At 58.7% G+C, this 21,773-nt stretch overlaps 1 protein-coding gene across 1 annotated transcript; it reads left to right on the forward strand.

Annotated features, from left to right (window-relative positions):
- Positions 1–1,616: 1,616 nt before the first annotated feature.
- On the forward strand, positions 1,617–21,608 carry MPP1 (MAGUK p55 scaffold protein 1). Its single transcript, XM_080365490.1, has 12 exons — positions 1,617–1,867; positions 8,393–8,536; positions 8,883–8,961; positions 9,970–10,055; positions 11,243–11,311; positions 15,000–15,196; positions 15,475–15,581; positions 16,538–16,618; positions 17,196–17,276; positions 17,753–17,955; positions 18,581–18,655; positions 20,270–21,608. Exons 1-12 carry the CDS (start codon positions 1,766–1,768, stop codon positions 20,444–20,446), a joined length of 1,401 nt encoding a protein of 466 aa, XP_080221616.1. The 5' UTR covers positions 1,617–1,765; the 3' UTR covers positions 20,447–21,608.
- The last annotated feature ends 165 nt before the right edge of the window (positions 21,609–21,773 follow it).

Raw genomic sequence — 21,773 nt, forward strand, 5'->3', positions numbered from 1 at the left:
TCTCTCTGCACTTTCTCCTGTGCTCCAGTCTTGGAGTCCCTGGGGGCTCAGTCAGTATTACCAGCAGCTAGTAATTAATTAGCCCTGGAGCTTCTCAGCTTCATTTTACAAAAGCTCCTGCTGCCCGGGCACAGCCCTGGAGGAGGAGGAAGCAGCAAAGATAAGGGCTGGGGAAAGGGGCCCTCCTCCAGGCCCCAGCATCCATTTCACAATCCGTGGGGATCGGCGGCTCAAGGGAGGCAGCGCTTGCTCAACCTGACTCAGCGCCGGGCTTTCGCCCTCCCCTTCATCTCCGTGTCCCTGCTGCCGTCAGGCATGTGAAATCTGAGTCAGGGTTGAATGTCCCCTGGCCTGCCACTAGCCAGCCCCTTGAAGCAAGCAGTCCTGACCACTGTTTGTCGACCTCCTGGGAGCACAGGCCCTGGCTCACATCCCTCTCCCATCACTTCCTCACAGTCACTAGGAAACATCTCTTCTGCAAGCACCTGCTGGTCCTGGCCGACAGACTATCTGAGAAGCATGTGGGCTCACCTCTAAGAGAACTTCCCACAGGCACTTCTGTACATCCTCCTCATCACCCTGCTGCCCCTCTGCTGCCCCATGTACTGGTGTGCGTTGCCCACCAGCTGGTGGTCCCTTTCTCTAGGACAGGTTTGTTCCTCTGGGTCGTGCTCTTTGGGCCATAGCTCCGAAATCCCCACTGTCATGAACAAGACGTGGCAGCGAGGAGGTAATTTCCCATCCCCACACAAAGCTCAGCCTTCACCTGGGCTCTGGCATCGGCAAGACTCATAGTGAGAGCACAGAAAGTTTGACAAAACACCTCCTGCCACGCACAGCTCACAGATGCTGGGATCTGCCATCCCGCCCGTAGCCATGCGAGTTGCAGGTGCACCGGGAGCTGCAAGACCCAGAACAGCGCAAGGAGAGCAGGGCCTGTCCCTGCTGCAGCACAGAGAAATCCCAGGTGCCCCCTCACCTTGGGGGCACACTGGGGCACAGCACACCCCGCTCTGCACCCAGCGGGGCTGGCGGGTGGCTGGTGACAGCAAGGTACGTGCCCATGCTGCTTGGGGACATGCCCCCAGTGCCATTGCTGGGCCTCTACCCTGGCTGCGAGGTGACAAAGCCCTTCTCGGATGCAGCCTCCTGCCCTGGTTTTGGCAACCGCGAGCTGTGCGAGTGGCGCAGCCAGCCCCCCGCAGCCGGGTCCCCTCGGCTGCCGGGCGTGCCAGCGCGGGGTGCGCAGGGGGCAGCTCCGCCGGTGCCGGGGCGCGTCCAGGGCCGGGGGCTGCTCCCAGCGGGGGTGCGATGGAAACAGTTTCACGGGGGAAGAGACCCCCCGCGGGCAGCGAGGCGCGGCTCTGGGTGGCGACCGGGGACGCTTATGTGCCGCCTGTGCGGGGGCGCCGCGCCCCATCCCTTCCACCGGTGGGGCCGCACGGCCCCGCAGCGCACCGGTGACGCCGGGCGCCGGCTGCTCGGCACCCCGCGGGAGCGGGCGGTGGAGCCCACGGCCCCCGTGCGGCGGCGCTGCCCGCCGGGGGCCCCGGCCCGGCCCGCCCCCGGCCGCCTGGCTCCGCCCGGCGCCGCGCCGCCCCAGGCCGCCTCCGCTGCCGCTGCCACACGGGGCGGGGCGTGCGGGCCGGCGGTGCTGCTGGAGCCGGGGCCGTGCGGCGGGGCTGGGGCCGGGCCCCTGTGCTGGAGCCAGCGGAACCGGCTGCGGCTGCTGGCGGCGGCGGCGGAGCGGCGGCGGAGCGGCGGGATGACCCTCAAGTCGGGGCGCAGCGCCAGCGCCGGCAGCATGCGGACGGCGCTCTCCGACCTCTACCTGGAGCACCTCCTGCAGAACCGGGCCAAGCCCGAGGTGAGCGGCGGCCGGAGGGCAACGTGCCGGCCAGCCCCGGCCCCCCGCAGCGGCCGCCCCCCTCTGCCCCCCGGCCCCTTCCCCGCCGAGGCCGGGCAGGGGGCCCCGGCGCATCCCCCTCCCATCCCACGCCCCTTGTGCGCCCCGATCCCCGCGGGCCCGTAGCCCAGCGCGCTGCGCCCGGCTCAGGCCCGGCAGAGCCCCCGGGGGTCCCCTCCATCCCGTCCGTCCCGGAGACCCCTGCGGGGGCGGGAGGGGGGCGCCCAGGCACGTGCCCTGTATGTGGCACGGCGGGTCCCGGGAGCGGGGCCCCTCCCCGGGGGCCGTGGGGTGCCTGGAGGAACGGTCCGCCGGTGCGGCCGGGCGGGGAAGAGGCAGGGTGCAGGGGAGGAAGGCTTCAGCATCCTGCCACCCAGGAGCTTGTGCTTGTTTTGCTGCAAAGTTGTAACTGGTCTGAACTGGAACTGCCTGTCACATGAGCTGATTCGGCTGCTGAGCAACCTCCTGGTCCACAGCGTGGGCTGGAGGGGTGGCGGTGGGTCCTGGCCTCTGCGAGGGGGGATGCAGCCAGCCCTTGGCACAGCTGCCCTGGGGCAAGGAGCGGAGCTGGGGGCTGTGTGCACCCCGCGCACCCCATCTCCAGCAGGAGAGCAGGCTGCACCAGCCATCGCTGTCCTGCTGGGAGGGCTTCTTCCTCAGCTGGTCTCGTTTGGGGTAGCTTGGGTGCAACTGGAGCAAGGTCAGCAGTTCCCAGTGCAAACACCTGGTGCTTTTCTGCCACCAGAGGTTTTCAGCTTGGAACAGGAGTCCCTGATGGAGCCGTGGCACAGCGTGCCTGGCCTGGGGTTTCCCTGAGGCTGTGGAGAGCCTCTGGAGAGCGGCGAGGAAATTTCCCCGAGTGCTGACTTTGGCCCATCGTGTTGGACACTACAGCATCCAAAAGAGGCTTGTCAGATCTGTCCCACACCAATGGTTCGTGCGCTTTTTATGGCGCCACCCCAGCAGAGTGCCTTAAAAAAATATAGAAGACAGGCTTTTAAAGCAGCTGCTGAGAGGAGCTCTCCCATCCCTCTGCCTGCAGGATCCAGGCGGAGGGCCTGCCTGGCCGCAGGCAGAACAGGGACAAATTGACAATGGCAGAGGGCCACGGAGAACGTAGGAGCTGGCCTACAGCTCCCTGGCATTACAGTATATTTATTCCAGTATGGATAAAGAGAGAGATGGCAAACCGGGATCTGCCTGGGGCCTTTGAAGAGGAACTCTGTGGGGCTGGCACGCAGCTGGGGTTACGTGTCCTGAGCTTGCCAGTTGCTTATGCGCCGATCCCCGTGTTGCATGTGTGCAGAGATGGTGCTGGCCCACGGAGGCTGTGGGCCCCTCTGTGGGACAGTAGGGACATCGCCAGCAGCTCTTGGGAGGAGTGCTGGGTCCAGCTGGGTGCTCCTTGGCTGGAGTCAAGCAGGGCGGCTGGGAGGTTTCTCTTCCCCATTTCCTCTGGCAGAGCCACGTGCTGGGAAGTGCTGTCCTGCATTCCTCCCGTGGCGGCAGGACACGCAAACCCTCAGCACGTGGAAGCCATGCTATGGCTAGAAAACAGCCAAAGTGGAGGAAGCCGCTTGCCTTCTTCCCTTGAGCCCCACCACATGCCTGCATATCTTCTCTTTATCTCCCAACTGGCAAATACAGATTACCAAAGAGGTGTGGGCTTTTATTCCCAGCTGTGCACCTGGTTGGCAGGGTGACCTTGGGCATGCCCCCTTATCAGCCATGACTCAGTTCCCCAACTGTAAAATGGGCAGCGCTTGTGACCTTTGGGAGTCTTGCTGAGAAAAGGAGGGTACGTCTGGAGAGAGCTGAGCCTGAAGGCGCAGAGGGGACGCTCTGCTTCCCTGGGAGCAGTGGTTCCTAGCATTCAACCAGCACCAGAGCAGACTAAGGCCACGGGTCCCCAGGGACCAAATCCTGAAATGACTGTGGGCACAACTAGTGGTGGAAAGCCAAGCAAAACTTCTGGCCTTGACCAAAATGAAGTGGGGAGGGCTGGTTCCAACTTTTTAATCTCAAATGTGTTTTGCCACGTTCCAGTTTGTAACAGCTGCAGGGGAAAAAGTGTCTTGCAGGGCTTGTTCTGGAGGGTGGGGATGGAGCTGCTGGGCAGCTCCTCAAGATTTCAGTGTCATGGTTTTACTGACTCTCCCTTGGAGGTGACCGGTTTCAAAAACACATCTGGAAGGCTGCATCAGCCTTTCCTGGTGGAAAGATGGTGCCTCAGCAAAACTGACTGCGTTCCCTTGAAAATCTGGCCCTTCTCCATTGCAGCACTCCATGATGTGCAGTCAGTGCGAGGGCACACAGAGCTGGTGGCATCTTCTGGCTTCCACAACTGCTTGTATCTCGTCTATTTCTCGGTTCCCTCACTGCGACCTGTTGGTGTTGCCAGGCCTTTTCCCAGCGTCAGCAATGTAATTCTGTTTGATTAAATGTTTGGGTTTTTTTTAAAAAAAAAACACAAACACAAACCCCACAACAAACTGGATTGTATTTCTGGAAGGCTTCTTGGGTGAGGTTGCTCCTGTGGTTGTGCTGGCAGACCTGAGAAGGCAGTAGCCCCCAGCAGAAGGCTGGGATGAGTTACTTCTAAATGTCCACGTGGCTGTTGTTCCCCCAGCCTGATGGAGCAGACTAAAAGCAACTTCCAAGCTCTTTTTTTTTTTTTTTTCTTCTTTTTGACTAGTTTGCTCTTTTTACACGTTGCTCTGTTTTTTAAGCTGTACTGAAAGCATGATGCACACATCTGCTGGACAGCGGGGAGGCAAGGTTGAAGCCCTAGAGGGATGGAGGAGAGGTTACTGGGCCAGGACATCCCTGCACTAAACAGTGCCTCATCGTCCCTGCACACACCCACAGCGATTATAATGTGAGGGGTGATGATTCCTGAAGGGAGCTGGGATTTTGTTGCTCGCTGTGGGCAGTGGAGCATGTCTCCCTGCCAGCTGAGAGGGTGATCCCAGGGGATCACGCTCCCTCCTTCCCTCCTGTATCTGGGCTGCTGTACTTCAGGGGCCCAGTTGCCAAAGCCGGCGGTGTCTGACCTTTCTCCACGTGCTTGCCAGGGAGCCGTGCTCTTCCAAGGTCACCCGATACTGAAGTCTCTTGGTTAGACCAGCAAGGAGAGTCCAGGAACCAAACCACCGAATGTGCCCTTTGCACTACAGTGCTGCTTTCCTCAAGTGCTGCTTCAGCCTTCTGCAAACCAGCTGCCCAGTTAATGTTTGATTTGCCTGGTGGCGTGCAGTCCAGCTGAGCCAGCACAGCAGCAGGAGAAACCCTGGCAGATGATGCTGACCCCGCCTGGGGACAGGATACCAAGCCCTGGGGTCCTCACCAAGGATTGCTCCAGGCTCGCCAAATTCCCTGTTGGCAAAGGCTGCCCAGGGAGCTGGCACCCTTCCCTCAGCCCTGGGATATGGGGCAGAAATCTGGAGTCTTGAGGAAAGCGCAGGCAGGGAGCTGGGGTGCACCTCTTCGACCCGTGGAGCTGGTGGCTCCTCTGCACATTGCCACCTGGAGCAGGATTTGTGCGTGAGGATTTGTACCCTCGCCAGCCAGCTGCAAGGCACCCGTAGGACTGCTGAGCCCCCACTGGGGCTGTCCCACCCTGCCCAGCTCCCAGCAGCCCTACTGCACAGCTCAGCCCCCCGCCTCCTTGCCCCATGTCTGCCCACCGCTGGCCCCAGCAGTGATCAAGTCCAGGGCTGTTCAGACCTGGCAGTGGCTGGTGGTCGTGGAGCCAGCTCTTAGCAGCACGCGTGTAAGTTTTCTGCGAAGCAGTGCATAAGTAGCAGGGTCTGGCCCGCTACCAGCATGACCTGAAAGCCTCTTGAGGGCACAGGCTATGCCAGGCCAAACCAGCTGAGAGTGTGGCAGCTGCCAGGATTGTGCAGCGCAGGCGATCTGGCTGGCAGGCTCATGTGTACGGAGCACGAGAGCCACAGACGTCTCCAGTCTCTGGCTTCTGGGTATCCAACACTGGTGCTGGAATCTGCCACCCCGTGGGTCCTCGTCCTCCTTGTGAGCCAGACATTTCCCCATCCCCATCCACCCAGTGCAATCAGCAAAAGCCCATGCCATCCCAGCCTGGCTCTGTTTGGCACAGGGAGCTGCCAGAGGACCCTGCTGGGTTCAGAGCTGTGACTGGTGGCTGTCCCAGGCACAGCAGCAAGTCTCTGGTGACAAGGCTTGCTCTCTGGGAGTCACCAGGGTGACACTGGTGCTGTGTCAGCGTTGAGGGCTGGGTGTTTTCTCCAGCTCTCAGCAAAAAGCAAAGGTCAGGGCTGGGAGGCTCAGCTGGTGGGGATGGTGGAGATGGCAGGGGCGGGAACTCCTAGCCCCTGGAGCAGACTGTGCTGTGTCCTGGGTCATCGGGCTCTGCTGAGCCTAGGGGTTTGAAGCCAGGGATTGCAGAGTGTAAGGGTTTCCCAAGGCATGACCAAGATAAATGTGATCTGTGCTGACTCAAACCACTTTATGGGCACTTTGGCCTTGGGCAGGGCTGGAGAAGTCCTTGCCCTCCTCTTCCTCCTCCCACCTCCCTCCTCAGGACAGCCAGCAGAATGGCGCAGCAGCAGCATGCCCAGCTGGGGCTGGCAAGCCAGGCTGGGGGGCTGCGAGTCGCTCTTCCTTCCACCCCACGAGTCCTTGGCCCAGGCGCTGCTCTGGGCTGAGATTCAGCTTCCTCCTTCGTTTGTGAGTCGTTGGCAGCCAGAGCCCACACAGTTGCCTTTTTCCTCTGAGGAGGAAGTCGGTTGGCTCTTTGAAGTAGTTGGCTTAAAAATAAATCACACATCTTCCCTGTCACTGCAGCACGGGCACTCAGCTCCCTGTGCCCTTCCTGCGGGCAATGCCCATGGCTCTGTGCTGATCCGTCCCTCTCTGCCAGCACCAATCCTGCTGGCCTGGCTAGTCCTGGCTCTGCTGCCCCTGCCTTTGGCTCCCTCCCTGCTTTTGGCCATTGCACAAGGCTGGGCCACTGTCTCAGCTCAGCAGCACCCCAGCACATCCCTACCAAAGCTGATTTTCTTGTGGTTTAGTGCCACGGCTACACCCTACTAGCAAATGCTCTTCACCCCACTTGCACCTGCACAAACCTCCCCGCGGCGTGGCTGGATCTCACCCCTTGGCAGCACGGGGCTGCAGCCCCTTCTCCGTGCTGGATGTCTGCGGTGGGTGAGAGCAAGCCGGGGCGGCGGGATCAGGCTGCTGCTTCCCCAGCCACTGGCACAGGCCCAGAACTCAAGCCAGCTGTTGGCAGGTGGCATGCAGGGGGAGAGCGTTGGCTCTGCCTGGCTGGGCATGGCGTGCCACCTCGCTGGTGCTGGGCTAAGGCTGGCGAGGACCTTGCTGGGTGCCCCCGCAGGTTTGCTGGCTGTGGCTCCCAGTCTGGGCGCTGCTGGGAGGGAGGGTGCCAAGCTGCAAACTGGGCAGCAAAGCCGGCAACCTGGTGTGGAGCGGGGCGGCCAGGAGGGTTTGCTTTGCCTTGCAGGCCAGCGTGGGGATCTGAGCGTGCCAACAAGGCGGGCAGGGGCTGCAAATCAAAGCTGGGCCAGCACCAATTTGGGAGAGACTCAAGGGAAGTCCACTGTGCTTGGCGGCCAAACTGGCACGTCTGCAAGCTGTGTGGAGATGTTGCCCGGCGTGCCCAAGGGGTGTAACAGGACTGCACCAGGCTTTCTCAGGCTGGGGGATGGCAGCTTGCTTCGCAGTGTCCCTGCTGTGTGGCAGGGTGGGTTTGGAGATCTCTGCCCAGGACCCTAGGTGTGCTCCACCTGCCCCGGTGCCAGCGTCTACTGAAGATGAAGAACAAAGGTTTCCCCGTGGCTGGAAGCCCCTGCTTGGCTTCCCAGTGCCAGCCAGCATGAACTGGCCCATTGCTGGGAGCTGGGGAGGGAAATGGGGATTTTCTGGCTGGCTTGGGGAGCACGTTGCCTTCAGTGCCTGGATGTGGACCTCGCTTTGCACTGTGCTGGTTGCTCATTGATGTAGATGAGGAAAGGTTGAACTTGCAAACTGAGCAAGAGCAGAGCCTGGTCCCAGTTCTCGGGGGTCAGTCCCAAAGTGCTCCGTTCACTCAGTGAAGCTGTCCTGAGCTTTATGCTCTGCAACAAGCCAGCTGCGGGCCAAGTGCTGCTGCGACGCACCGTTAGTGTTTGGGACTTGTTGCTGCAGAAGACGATCAGCGGTGAACTCCTTTGGCTTCTGATACCGGTAGCCTTTCTGCAGTTTTCTTACCTCCTGTGTTTCCCAGGCTAGCTAACTGTAGATCAAGCCACAGTCACATCGTCAAGGGTGAAGCTCTTTTGTTCTTTCTTTTCTTGCTCTTGCTGTCCTCTCCTCCAGCCTGTCCTCCCGCTGTGCCCCAGGCACCCTAAGACGGTGGAGTCGCTCAGCCCCAGAGCAGGGAGCCAGCACTCCCTGGCCCCGTTCAGGTGGAGCCCCTAAACCCCAGTCTCTGTTTTGCCCCGACAGGCCGTCACTCAGCCCATGAATGCCATGACTGAGGACATTTACACCAACGGCTCAGCGGCTCTGGGCAGCCCCTCCCACAGCAATGGCCGTGAGGTGCGGAAGATACGCCTCGTCCAGTTTGAGAAGGTCACGGAGGAGCCCATGGTGAGAGCTGGCAAAATCCCAAAGCCTTGTGGCACCCAGGGGGGCGGAGGGGCAGGTAGAGCCTTGCCAACGGGCTGGCCTCAGGGGAAGCAGGAGATCGCTTGAGATGTCAGACATGGGAGGAAGGTGCTGGATCCTGCCTCCTGCCTGGGGACCGGGAGCGAGCCCCGTTAAAGAGCTGGGATGCTTGTGCCAAGAGGAGCTGCAGCAGGCTGGGCTGGCCAAGCAGGGGGCTTCCCCCTAGCCACTGTACAGCCCACCATGGACCCGGGCCTGGAGAGGACTTTGCTGAGAGCATGGGAGCTCTCCCCTCCAGCGAGCAGTCATGGATTTTCCTGTCTTCCAGGGAATCACGCTGAAGCTCAATGACAAGCAGAGCTGCATGGTGGCCAGGATCTTCCACGGGGGCATGATTCACAGACAAGGTAACAAGGCCCGTGTAGAGGCAGTGTACGGATTCACATCTACAGCTGGTTTCTTTCCGTGCAGAGATAAGGCAGCCCCCAGCACTGCTGGCTTTCCCCTGTGACGAGGACATCTGTGTCCCTTCCTCCACTAGCAATATGTCAGTAACTCAGGGCTTGCTGGTCTCTCTGCGTGGTTGTCACGTTAATGCACTGGAGACTTTAGGGAGAAATAAAGGACTGGGGGAAGGGCTCTCCTGGAAAGGAACCAGAGACCATCTGTCTCCATCTCGTGATGGGGTCACTGTAACAAGAGATGGATCGTACCCCAGAGATTGCAGGGAAGCTCTTCCCGTTCCTAAAGTGCACAGGTGGGACAGACTTGCTGTGGGTTGGCTCTGCAGACCTAAAGAAGGTGCCAAAAGAAATAAATAGGTGCTGTTTTCTGGTTTTGGGTCTTGCCAAAGGGGCACGGAAATGAGACGTTCTGTGCTTAGAAGAAGGGGCCCCTTTTCCAGCCCTGGATCCAAGCGGGAAGTCTGAGCTTACCCCTGCCAAAATAACCCAGGAGCCATTCCAATAACGCTACTGGAGCCTGATTTATAGCAGGGTATCTGAGGCTGTAATCTGGCTGAGTATATAAACTGAAACCGCAGAAAGTCAAGAACGCTTGTGTGAAGGGCCCTGTAAGGAGGCTGTCATTTGACTTCAGGTGAGGTGCTTGGGTTTGGGTAAACAGGTGCTTTGACCAGTCTAAAGCACGGAGGGACACACAGTGGAAAGCAACCCGATGACCTTCAGACTGGATAAAGTGTGTGTGTTGGATAGAGGGGGAAGAATCCATTCCCCTTGTGCTTTAGTCCCATGTGCTTAGGTGACATGCGTGGCTCCACAAGCATTGCCCAGGCAAACACAGCAGCATCCAAGCCACAGCTTGCCCAGGGGGTCGGGAGGCTGGTGGAGCTGTGTAGTTTTGGTGAGCGGATCTTGTCCGGTGCTGCATTTTCATGTTTCTCCTGTTGCTGGCAGGCTCTCTTCACGTGGGTGATGAAATCATAGAAATCAATGGGCAGAGTGTGAGCAACCACTCGGTTGACCAGCTGCAGAAGATGCTGGTAGGTATCTGTGCTTGGCAAGGCAGTTCCCAGGAAGGACCACTTTGGCCTGCAGGTGTGCATGCTGGCTGAGCATTTATCCCCGCCTAGATGCTAGAGCCAACACACAGCCGCTTGCAGCAGTGTGATGTGGCAGGAGCCAGGGCCACCATGTCGGGGTGCTGTAATACAGCCAAGTGCCGGGTCTCTGTATGCAGCCTTGGTGGTCTGGCCTTGCTCTTTGTTTCTGCTCTTTGGTTCTGGCCTCCTGACAGCAGCTACAAAGGCTGTTGGCTGGGTCCCTGACATGTGCTGGTGTGTGTGGGGTTTGGAAACCACCTCTGCTTGCCAAGGCTGGTGTGCAGCTCCAGCCCAGTGGCTGGCTGCTCCTGCAGGTCACCTTGGGGCCATTTTCCTGCTGCTGAGGTCACGGTGTTCCTGCCAGGCCCTCGGTAGAGACAGTTTTGGACAGGGTCTCAGACCTGCCTTGGAGTCACACGCTGGGGTCATCCTGATTCGTGCCCAACATGTGGTCCTGCGGACACCCACCAGCAGCCTAAGCAGGAGGCCTGCCCCTGCTGCAGTGCCGTTGTCCTGCCTGGTGACAGGACATCCCTGCTCCAGACAGTGGGACCAAGGAAGATCTTGTCTTTGCCTCCTGAGAAAGGTGGTGGCCCAGGAGGCCCCTCCAAACCTCCAGATGTGGTTGTCCTCATGAGACCATGTCGGTCTTCTGAAGCATGTGGCGCAACAGTGCATCTGGCCTGTGGCAGGCAAGGGAGTGCTGTGCCTGTAATGTCACCAGGAGGGCAGGAGTGAGAGGCCGGCATAGAGGGGACCTGGCAGAACCAGCCTCTCGTCCCGGGCTCCCCATGGGGGCAGCCAGGCCAGACAATACAGGTCTCCATGTTCGTTCTGGTGATGCTTAGCAGTGCCCACAGCCAGCCCCTTGTGGGGGTGCTGGTGTCCCCCCATGTGGATGGGACAAGTATGGCAAAGTTATGCTGCCATGGCGCTTAGCCCAGCCCCAACAGAGGTGTTTCTGACCAGGCTGTGGTGCCCCCCAGCCTCACAGCATGGCTGGGGCCCCCCAGGAGCCTTGCCTTTGTGGGTCCTGGCACTCAGCAGCTCCCCGCACAGGTTGCTGCTGTTGGGCTGCCTCCAGGTGCCGCCTCCTCCAACACTTCTTTCTCCCCTTTGTTCACTAGAAAGAAACCAAGGGGATGGTCTCAATAAAAGTCATTCCCAACCAACAAAGCCGACTCCCTGCTCTCCAGGTAAGTGCAGCCTCCAGACCCATGGGCTGTGCTGGGACATGGCTGTGGGGCCGGGTGGGACCAGAGCAAATGATGGGGAACCGGTGCTGGGGAGAGAACTGTGCTGAGCCAGGGGAAGGACGAGGGGATGGCTGCCTGGTCACCTTGTCTGAGCTGCTAGAGGGTGAAAAAGGCCTGTCCTGTGCTTACATTGCTGCAGACAAGCAGATTTCGGCCCTGTCTGGATGTCTTTACCCAGTGTGTATGTAGGAATGTGGGCCTGGGGTGCCTGAGCCACAGCGGTATGTGTGTGTGGTGTTTGGTGATGGGAAAGCAGCAGCACGTGCACCCTAGGAAGCACAGAAGCTTCCTGCCACCTTCAGAACTGCAGCCATTAGAGCCACGTCCCCATGACAGGGCCACAGCAGCACCTTCAGGTGCAGCACTGGGCTCTCGCTGCTCCCCACTGTCACTGATGCCCGGTGCATCAGCTGCAAGGAGGGTGACGTCGGTCCGGATGCCACCAGCACGCTTGTGAGCAGTGACTGGGAGGAAGGAAGTGGTGGGGGAGAGGAAGGCAGCTCCTTGCACCTGCTGCCACTGCCAGGGTCGGGGTGATGTGCTGTGGCAGGGGGTGACACCTGCCTGGCTTTGCCTTTGAAGTCCTGCTGTAGCGAAAATACTTAGGATAGTAGGGAAGGCTGGCTCCTGTGCCAAGACGTCAGTGTGTAGTGGCTGGGATGCTGTCCCGTCTCTGGGTGCAGGAGCCAATGCCACTGCGGTGCCCCCCATCATGGACAGGCAGGAGTGGGAAAGCAGCTCAGAGGCGGAGGAGGTGGGGGCTGGATTGTGCTGGAATGTCCCGGAGGAGTCCATGTCACCCTTTTTCCTTACCCAGAGAAGCTGAAGTCTCTGAACGTGGTGACAAGTGAAAACTTTCTCTGTTTCTCGCTCAGCCCAGGCTGTTCCCATCCCAGCTCAACCAGCCTTGCCTGCGTTTATTAAACACGGGCCCGTGTCTGCCCTCCCCTGCTGTCCCTCTGCCCTCATCCAGCTCAGTGCCAGGGGAAAGGTTACCTCTGGCAAACAGAACACGGCTGCTGGCTCACACGAGGCTGGCTGCGGGCTCAGGGAAGAACACAGGGACAAACTCCTTCCCAACAACAGCTGTCCTCCCATTGCTGTGTCCAGGGTTGCCTGCATCTCTGCTTGTTGCGGTCCAGTGCCAAGCGTGGACTTGTGATTATGTTTCAACTCCTGGATCCACATGACCACCTCCATCAGGGCCTGGCAGGCAGGATGGTGCAGGTCCTGGCATCACGATGCCCCCTGTGCCCTGGCTTGCCCCGCAGCCTGGCAGCCAGCCACGCTGAGGCCACCTGAGTGTCTCTTGGTGCAGGTCTGCTTGGGAGGATCCTAATGAGAAGCACTGAGCACTCGGGGCTCTTAAGGTCATCTCCAACCTGTTCCCAGGTACAAACCACGAGTTTTTGATTTTAAAGACCATGGCTTCTCGTGCTGGAGCCTGCTCAGTACCTGAGCTTCCATGCCTAGAGAGGGGGCTGGCACAGGCAGGCAGGTAGCTTGCATTAGGAGCTGGCCCTTTGCAGTCCGCGGGTGATGGCCAGAGCTGTCTGATGCTAACTGGTGTGTGGGAGTCTTTCCAAAAGTGACCTGGCTGTGCCTGGCTTGGGGTACCAGGGCTGTGGGAGCACAGGGCTCCAGGAAGGTGCCTGGGCAGCGCTCGCTTTGTGCCCCGTGTGTGTTTGTGTTGACGACCTGCTTCCCTGTGCCAAAAGAGTGCTTTCAGAGCAAGCATCAGCCCTCATCCTGAAGGGAGATTCCGCTCTTCTTTGTCTTCCATTGTGAGAGATCTCGTGTCCCAGCTTGATCCATGTGCTCTGCTTTTCTGTCAAAGGGAACCATGCGTGCGTCCTGCTGGCCCTGTGCCTCCAGCAGCACTGCTGAAGGAGGTCATACTGTAGGAAACTTCTAATGTGGTCTACCCTACCCAGGGAAAGATGACTTTCCAGGCTCTGCCTATCATGTCTGAGGACAGAGCATAGACATCACCCTATGTGAATCCCTTTGCCCTCTTGCTACATACTGCATTTCTGGGATAAATAACTTGATAGGGTTGTGCTGAGGGAAAGCCTGCGTTAGCATCAGGCTGGGTCTGATAGTGCTGCTTCCCTGTAAAAGGAACTCCTGCTGGCGGCACGGCTGCTGGGCAGCCCCAGGCACACTGCCGGCTCGGGGCTAACTGCCCTCCTGAGTGACCCCAGAAGTCTCAAACAACAGGGAGCATCCGTGACTTGTGGGAGAGCCTGCACGACTGCACCATGACTGGGGGGTCCCAGCAGCCTCAGGCCCACAAGACAAAAAGAAGCCAGGAGGGGAACAAGGGCATTGCGAGGTCTGTGCTTGGCTACAGACTTCGTTCTCTAAAGCCTGCCTTCTGCTGCCCATCCTCCCTACCCTGCTTTGGCTTTGCCCCAGTGTTAGTCCTGACCTTGCCAGGTGCGCTGGCCAGAGGCAAACTGCAGCTGCAGCAGCGTTTCAGATGAGAAACTGTTCATCCAGGCAGCAAGAGCAAGCAGCAGCACAGAAAACACTTGGGTGCACATGCGTGGTCTGCCCCATCTCCCAGGGGTGGGTGACTCTCATCCATCCTGTTGCTCTCTGATGGTTTGTTCTTCCTGAACAGCCTTCCTGGAAAACAAGGTCCATGTGCACAAGCCACATGCCATTTCTCTCCTGACCTTACAAAGATGCTCGGTGCAGCAAGAGCTCAGGGGCGCCTGGCTGCCTGCAGGCTTCAGGAGGGCTGGCAGCAGAGCGGGCTGCCCCAGTGGCACTGCAGACTCCCTCCCAAAGAGCTGAGGGAGCAGAAGGGACAGGGAAAGGCCACTTTCTCATACCTTCCTGGTCTCCAGGGCTTCCCCGGCCCCAGGAGGGTAGTGCAGTGCCCTGGGAAGCAGCAGCAGCAGGTTTCCAGTTGCAGCTATGATGAATGTGACATTGCAAGAGTAGCTGATAGAGGCCAGGACAGACCAAGGAAGGGACTGGACGTGACACTGCAGCCTTGGCTCCCTGAAGGCCCCGTGCCATGCAGGGGAGTACCCAGTGCTGGGGAGAGGCAGGGCACAGCCGCTGGGGATTGAGAGTGGCCTTCCCTGGGGTGCCCAGGACATGGGACTGCAGGGTGCACTGTGGCAATGGCTCCCCTCTGCTCACCCCACTGCAGACCCCAGTTGCTGTGCACTATGTTGGTCTGAGTGGTGGGACTCATCTCCAGCTGGCTCAGCTCACCAGCACTGTGAAGCACTCAGGGGACCGTAGGGGGGCTAGATGTCAGGGTTCAGGCACCAGCTGTGGGGCTTGCTGGCCTGCCTAGAGGCAGCAGCTGCTTCACTGGCATCTCAAAGATGCCAACCTCCTCCCTCCCTCCCCCATCAGCATGTCTCACTGCAGCTCCATGCCCAAGAGCTTCCCCCAAGACTTTCTTCATCTCCTTTCTCCCTGCCCTGGCCTTGAGGGGCCTGGAAAGCAGCAGGGGCTGGGGTCCCTCCTGAACCAGGGACCTTGTGCCTAGAGCTGGCTCTGCAGTCGCTGCCGGGGGATGCGATGTGGGGCCGGGAGCTGGACATTACCAAGTTCAGCCAGCCTGCGTGGCCATGCTGACTCCAGCCTGCTCTCTCTTTTGCAGATGTTCATGAGGGCACAGTTTGACTACGACCCCAAAAAAGACAACCTTATCCCCTGCAAGGAAGCAGGGCTGAAGTTTCAGACTGGTGACGTGATTCAAATCATAAACAAGGATGACAGCAACTGGTGGCAGGGCCGGGTGGAGGGTTCCTGCACAGAGTCGGCGGGACTCATCCCTTCTCCGGAGCTGCAGGAGTGGTAGGTCCCGGGATTTGACCAGAAGGGCTGGATCTGGGAGTGGAGGCGGGAACAGTGACCACATGCTACCAGGAGTGTGACCGTGTTGGGTAACACCAACATCACTGCTGGGAAAAGGAGGCAGATGTCCCCTTCATCTGCCGCAGGGTGAGCCTTTACCTGTCCCAGTAGCTACCCTGCTGCTCCTGCCCTTGCATGTCTGAGGGACAATTCCACTGCTCCCCAGGGCTTGGGGTGACAGCTGGACCATGGTGGGTGGTGTCCTCCTCTCTCGGCAGGCGTGTGGCGAGTGTCACCCAGTCCAGTCAGAGCGAATCCCCAAGCTGTAGCCCTTTTGGGAAGAAGAAGAAGTGCAAAGATAAATACCTGGCCAAGCACAGCTCAAGTAAGTGTGAGCAGCGCAGTGGGCTCCATCCCCAGCCCCGGCCATCACTCCTGCCTCTGGGCAGGGGCAGGTCTGCCCTCCATGGGAGTCAGACCAAACGGCCCAGCTGCGTTGGCGGCGGGACCTTGGGCAGATACCCACAGCTGTCAGCCTGAGTCCCTCCTCCGAAGTCCTCCTGCCCCTCGGGTGGCCACAGCCGTGCCCCTGCGCAGCTCTGTAGTGCACAAGGCTGGGGCTGGCTCACATGGGAGCCAGGCACCAAGTTCCTGTGCTCTCCGGTGGTGACAATCTCCGGTGGTGACAATCTCCGGCACTCCCGGCCCTGAGCTCCCTGGGAGGTCAGCCTCCCGGGCCTCAGCCCCCTGGGCTGTCGGGTACAGGGCAGGCAGTGCTGGCTCAGCAGCTGGGGAGCAGCCCCGACCGCTTCCCACAGCTGCCGAGCCATGGCCCTGGTGGGGCAGGGAGCTTGCCCCTCAGCCTCCCACTGCAAACACCCCGTGCTAAGCATGGCCATGCCCTGGGCCGGCAAAGGCAGGTGCCTGAGGACACGCTGGCTCGTAGCCCGGCCTGCAGCTCCAACCAGTAACAAACAAAGCTGTAAATCAGAAAGTTAAATAAAGCTCCCCCAGCAGCAAGCTCCCCGCAGCGTCCTGCTGCTTCCCCACCCAGCTCCCAGGTCCTGCCGTCCTGAGCAGAAATACTGAGCGAGAGCAGCCCTGGCTCCTTCAGCAGCCGCTGGTCCAGCTCCCCAGCACCCCCTCCACACCTCATACGCTACTGGCTGCTGCCCTTTTCCCCAAGCAGCTAAAGAGGAATGAGCTCCCAGCCCAGCCTTGATCGCTCCCCCCATTTGGCCCGAGGACCTGGCTTTGGTCTGACACGCGTGCAGTCCTGCTGCCGCTGCTGTGGCTGAGCCGGCTCTGACCACTCACTGTCTTGTTTCTCCTCTGTCCCAGTTTTTGACCAGCTGGATGTGGTTTCCTATGAGGAGGTGGTGAGGCTGCCTGCCTTCAAGAGGAAGACTCTGGTGCTCATTGGTAGGTCCTGCCCCAGGCATCCTCCACAGCACAGGGGCTGTGTGTGACAGGTTCCAGGGGGAACCCGGACTGGACAGGGGCTGGGCAGCGCTGCCCTTCAAACCCTAGTAAGCTCTGGGGAGCTTTTCTTCTGCCTGCAGCGGTCACCAAGCAGGCTGACCTCCTCCATGCAGCATTGTGCATGGTCTGGCACCTGCACTGCAATGCTGAGGTAGGCTTAATTCAGGAGTTTCCAGCTCCTAAGTATCTTTATGGGTAATTTTTACGAAAAACAGCTCTGGTCTGCACAGCTGCACCAAACACTCCCATGCTGTGTGTGCTGAAAATTTGTTGGCGGACCCCACAGGCATGGGCAATCCAGCCACTACTCAGCAGACACTGGTCCTATCTCCAGTTAAGGCAAGGAGAACTTCTTCCAGGGCTGGAAGACACCAAAGACCAGCTCAGAAAGCAGATCCTGGGCAAGGCCCCAGGAACTCTGTACCTTTCCTCAGACCCAGAGCTGTGGAGGGACCCCAGCATCTCTTGCCAGGCTTCTCTGAGCCCAGCTTCAGCATCCATCCCTCCTTCTCTGCAGGGGCCAGCGGTGTGGGGCGTAGCCACATCAAGAATGCTCTGCTCAGCAACAACCCGGAGAAGTTCATGTACCCACCCCCATGTAAGTACCCAGCTAGGGTGAAGGGCACAGCACACGATGCATTTCCTCTCACCTCCTTGAGCCAGCACCTTCTGACGGCAGATGGGATGTGGGGAGATGTTCCTCCAGCACCACCAAGCCCGTGGTGTCAAAGGCCACCACGCAGGGCACTGTAGGGCCTCCCTGCCTGCTGTCCCACAGGCTGAACCTACCCACAGATGGCTGCAGGGCTGCTACCACCTGCATTGCAGAGATCGCTTTTCACATCCCAGTGGCTTTCCTTGGCCTGGCTGAGTTCCTTACTTGTCCCAAGCAGGAATGAGTTGAAAGAGGATGAGTACAGCCTAGTCTTGAGGTATACAAGGTCTCCATGCCCTAGCCCTATGCTCAAAAAGGGAAGGCAAGATGCCCAGGTCACCCAAAGGAGAGGCTGCCCATGCTGCTCTGTTCCCCAGTCCTTCTGGGGGCTGGTACTCACCATCTCCCTCCATCCCCAGACACCACACGCCCCCCGAAGAAGAATGAAGTGGATGGGAGGGACTACTACTTTGTCTCCACGGAGAAGATGACCCAGGACATCTCAGCCAACGAGTTCCTGGAGTTTGGAAGCTACCAGGGAAACATGTTTGGCACCAAGTTTGAAACGGTGCACAAGATCCACCAGCAGGACAAAGTCGCTATTTTGGACATCGAGCCCCAGGTAGGGAGCAGGGAAAGGAGTGGGCAGGACAGGGGTTGCCACAGACTGAGCTACCTGTGTGCTGGCTGTGACTGTCCCCGTCTTCCCCAGAGCACTGCCCACCTGCCCGTCCCGAAGAAAAAAGCCAGGGAGTGCTGGGTGCCATTTCTATTCCCAAGACGTGGGTGCGGTGAGGGTAGTCCCCATCACGGCCAGGGCCAGGCTGCTGTGGGAGTGGGGGTGCTGGGCCAGCATGGGCCTCACGTGGGGTCCGTTTCCTTTCTCCATCACCAAGTGTATGGGTGCTGCTTTGCAAAGTAGCGGTTGTATCCAGTAGCCAGCTCAGAGCAGGGCTGCAGATGCCCTCATGTCCTCCCCTATGAGGTGGAGGGGAAGCCGTGCTGGGACCCCTGCTCCAGCTAACTGCCCCCATACCACCCGACTGTCCCCAGGCTTGGGAGCCCACCTGGAGAGCCCATTGCCCCAGACTAGGGGTGGCCCCTTTAGCCCACCACTGCATCATGAGCACCGTCATCCCCTGGCTGGGGGGCAGCATGGGGTAGTGGGGGACAGGAGCCAGCCGCCTACGCTGGCTCCAGCCCTGAGGAATGGCCACGCTCTGGTAACTACACCTCTCTCTCCACAGACCCTGAAGATTGTCCGCACGGCCGAGCTCTCCCCGTTCATAGTCTTCATTGCCCCAACAGACAAGGCAGAGCAGGTGGGTGGCAGGGCAAGGCTGAGTCTCCCTCCAGCTGCACTTGCCTGCCCACGGCAAGAGGGCAAGGAGACTGCTGCCGCAGCCCAGGGCACTCCCCCCTGCTCTACATCAGCTTCTTCTGTCCTGCATTTATTTTTGTAGTCCAGGAGAGCAGGGCAACTTCCTTAGCTCAAGCCTGAGAAACAGGAATTGGTGATTCCTGCAGCCATAGACTCTCTCCCAGATTGCCACCCCCCACCAACCGTCATCCCTGCAGCATAATCAGCCACTACTATGTAGTGGGGTGAGTGGGGCGTACAGCCCAGCACCCAGGGCCATCTCCAGCTGCAGCAGCACTGCAGAGCAGGTATCCTGCCATCAGCTATACAAACAGGACACACAAACAGCAGCTCCGTTCATTTTTTGCCTCATTAAGATGCTCACCCAAAATCAGGATGAAAGCAGCACTGGTGCCTCAGTTAACTCACACAGTGCCAAGCACAAGCCACATGCTCCCCTGACAACTAACCTCTGCGGGGAGGTGGGAAGTGAGGGGAGAACAAGGAAACCCACAGAGGTCCGGTGCAGGTGGCCTTCCCTGGACTCATGGCCCGCCAAGGCCACCTCTCCCACCCTATTTTTAATAGGCTCTCAGGGTTTGTAAAGCTTAAGGTACAGTTTCCGGTAAGGATATTTACGCAGCCTCCAGATCAAGCATTGCACAGGCATTAGCCTGCAGAGGACTGTAAAGCCAGGTGCAGCAGGCTGGTGGGGGAAAAGAGGGGGCCAAGTGTCAGGGCAGAAAGAGCAGGTGGGCAGCGAGCATGCTGCCCCCCACCTCCCTGCCCCATCACCCCCTGCTGCCTCCAGACAGGAGTCAATTCCTGCCGCAGTGGGCAGGGCCAGCCTTGCTGGTGCAAGCACTATATATAGCTAGTTGCTGCAGATCAGGTAACTGCTTACTAGAAGGGATGCAGCAGAGCCAAAATGTGACCCAGCAGAGCTCACATGACACAGGCAAACTGCTTACTGCTCTCCTCTCTTCACCAAGAGCTTCCAGGTGACACGCAGCAGAGCTGCAGCAAGCAGCGCAGCACCCCAAACTTATCCCCCTGCCACCCCTGCACAGAAGCAGGGAGCCACCTGCACTTCAAGCTCCATTAGGGAGATAGGTGGAAACCGGTCTGGACTTTGCTGTTGAAGGCACAGCTGCCTGCAGGGACACACTCCTGGGATACCCCAGCAGGAGAGGGCAGGCAGCTTTTGCTTTTACTACGAAAAAAATAACTCTATCCCAGCCAAAACCAGTAGATGGAGGCTGGTCCAGCTCTGCCAACCATCACTGTTCTGGTCAAAAGCATTTTAAAGATAAATATGAGACCAGGTAGATCTGGCCTCACTCTTAGCAGGTAACCTGATGCTCCCAGCATCGCTCCCAGCAAAATCCCAGAGACCCTCTCCCAAAGATGACACAACACCTCCTAGCTTGTCAGACAAGCTGCAGGGATGCTCTGTGCCGATACTTGACAACTGCTTGAGTTGTTTTGGTGGTGGGAGGGAGTTTGCCTGTTGGGGTGGGCTGTGAAATTCCTCTCCTCCCCAGCCTTCTGAAGACACTCTCTTCATTTCTTGCAGTCAGAGGCTTTGCAGCAGCTCCGAAAGGATTCAGAGAGCATCCGGAGCAGATACGCACACTACTTTGACCTCTCACTGGTCAACAATGGGGTGGAAGAAAGCCTGCAACTGCTGCAGGAAGCCTTTGAGCAGGCCTGCAGCTCTCCTCAGTGGGTACCAGTCTCCTGGGTCTACTGAGGGGGAATCCAGTCCCAGCCGCTTCCCATCAACCATCCTGCAGCCATGGGGAGAAACCTACTCCTCAGCTTCCCCTGGTCCACACAGCCCAGCACAACTCCCTTCCTCTGCTGCTCCATGGACATGGTCTCAATTGGTTGACACATGCACAGGGTCTCCGGATCTCCTCTCCCTGGGGGAATATAGGACAGGGGTTGCCCAGGGGATGGCCACCTCCCAGAGCACTGCAATGCAGTGTGAAGTTAGAGGCTACAGTAGAGCCCAGGGCACCCCATTAGCTCAGAGCACAATTCTCCCCCTCACCGGGCAAGGGAAAGCAGTCAATCTTCTGGGAAGTCCAGCCGATCTTCTCTGAATCAGTCCCAAGGGAAACACAGAGCAGGGGTCTTCCAAGGCAGATCTCCCCCTGCCATCGCAGGAGTGCACATTGTACCACAAACACCTCGAAAGCCTGGCTGGTGTCCACAAGGCTTCATGCCTGATCCCACGAGAGCTCCTACATCCAAGGGTTTCCCCTCACAAATGAGAAAGAGCAGAATAAGGCAACCGTGGATTTGACAAAGGTGGCACAGAGCGTGCCACCTACAGGCAGGTCTCCACATTCTGAGGTTGGAGTTTTCTGATTCACTCTGTGCAATTCTTAATGTAAAAACTCACTGTATTTAAATTCTCACCGTGCAGCTTGGATTGTTACTGCCTGGCCAGAGAAACTCAGTAGCAGCTGAGGAAGTCCCATGGACCTAACCCCAGAGGGACAGTTCAATGGGTAAATTAGATCCAGCCACAACTATCTGTTGCATGCAGTAGAAATAGCGTCTCTACAAAGATCATCCAGGCATGCTTTTCCAGAGTAAGGTGTCTTGCGCACTGTATGTGACCATAAAAGCCACCCACAAAGGGGTACCTCCTGCAGGAGTACACTTGACGCACAAACCCCACTATGATCATGTCCAGGAAGCACCGTGGCTCCTGGGCAAACCATAGCCATCATTTAGGTGAAAGAATCTCATTGTGTGTTCAGCAGTCAGCTAGCGGAAGGGGGTTAAGAAGTCTTGTGCAATTTTTTACAGATGCCAAAAATAAAATCTGTTGACGTGCAATAGGGACCTTTGTTCTGATCCACTGCAGGGAAACAATGAGCAGCAATAAATGTGTGCTGAAACACTGCTGTGACTGGTGTTTTACCTCTTGGGCTGAGCACTTGCTCACAGCTGGAGGTCTGTTCCCACCTCCCTGACCCCAGCATACTCGAGGTTAGGCAGGCCAGGACCAAACAGTCCCTCCAGCCACCATCAGACCTCTCCAGCAGCTCACTCCAGCATAGGCA

Source organism: Falco punctatus (assembly GCF_963210335.1).
Source record: "Falco punctatus genome assembly, chromosome: 15".
Taxonomy (NCBI): domain Eukaryota; kingdom Metazoa; phylum Chordata; class Aves; order Falconiformes; family Falconidae; genus Falco; species Falco punctatus.

Excerpts from the sequence above, each read along its gene's own strand:
- MPP1 (XM_080365490.1), top strand. The coding sequence starts at position 1,766 with ATGACCCTCAAGTCGGGGCGCAGCGCCAGCGCCGGCAGCATGCGGACG. Across the intron at positions 15,582-16,537 it reads CCTGGCCAAGCACAGCTCAA|TTTTTGACCAGCTGGATGTG; the intron begins GTAAGTGTGAGC and ends CCTCTGTCCCAG. Across the intron at positions 17,277-17,752 it reads GTTCATGTACCCACCCCCAT|ACACCACACGCCCCCCGAAG; the intron begins GTAAGTACCCAG and ends CTCCATCCCCAG.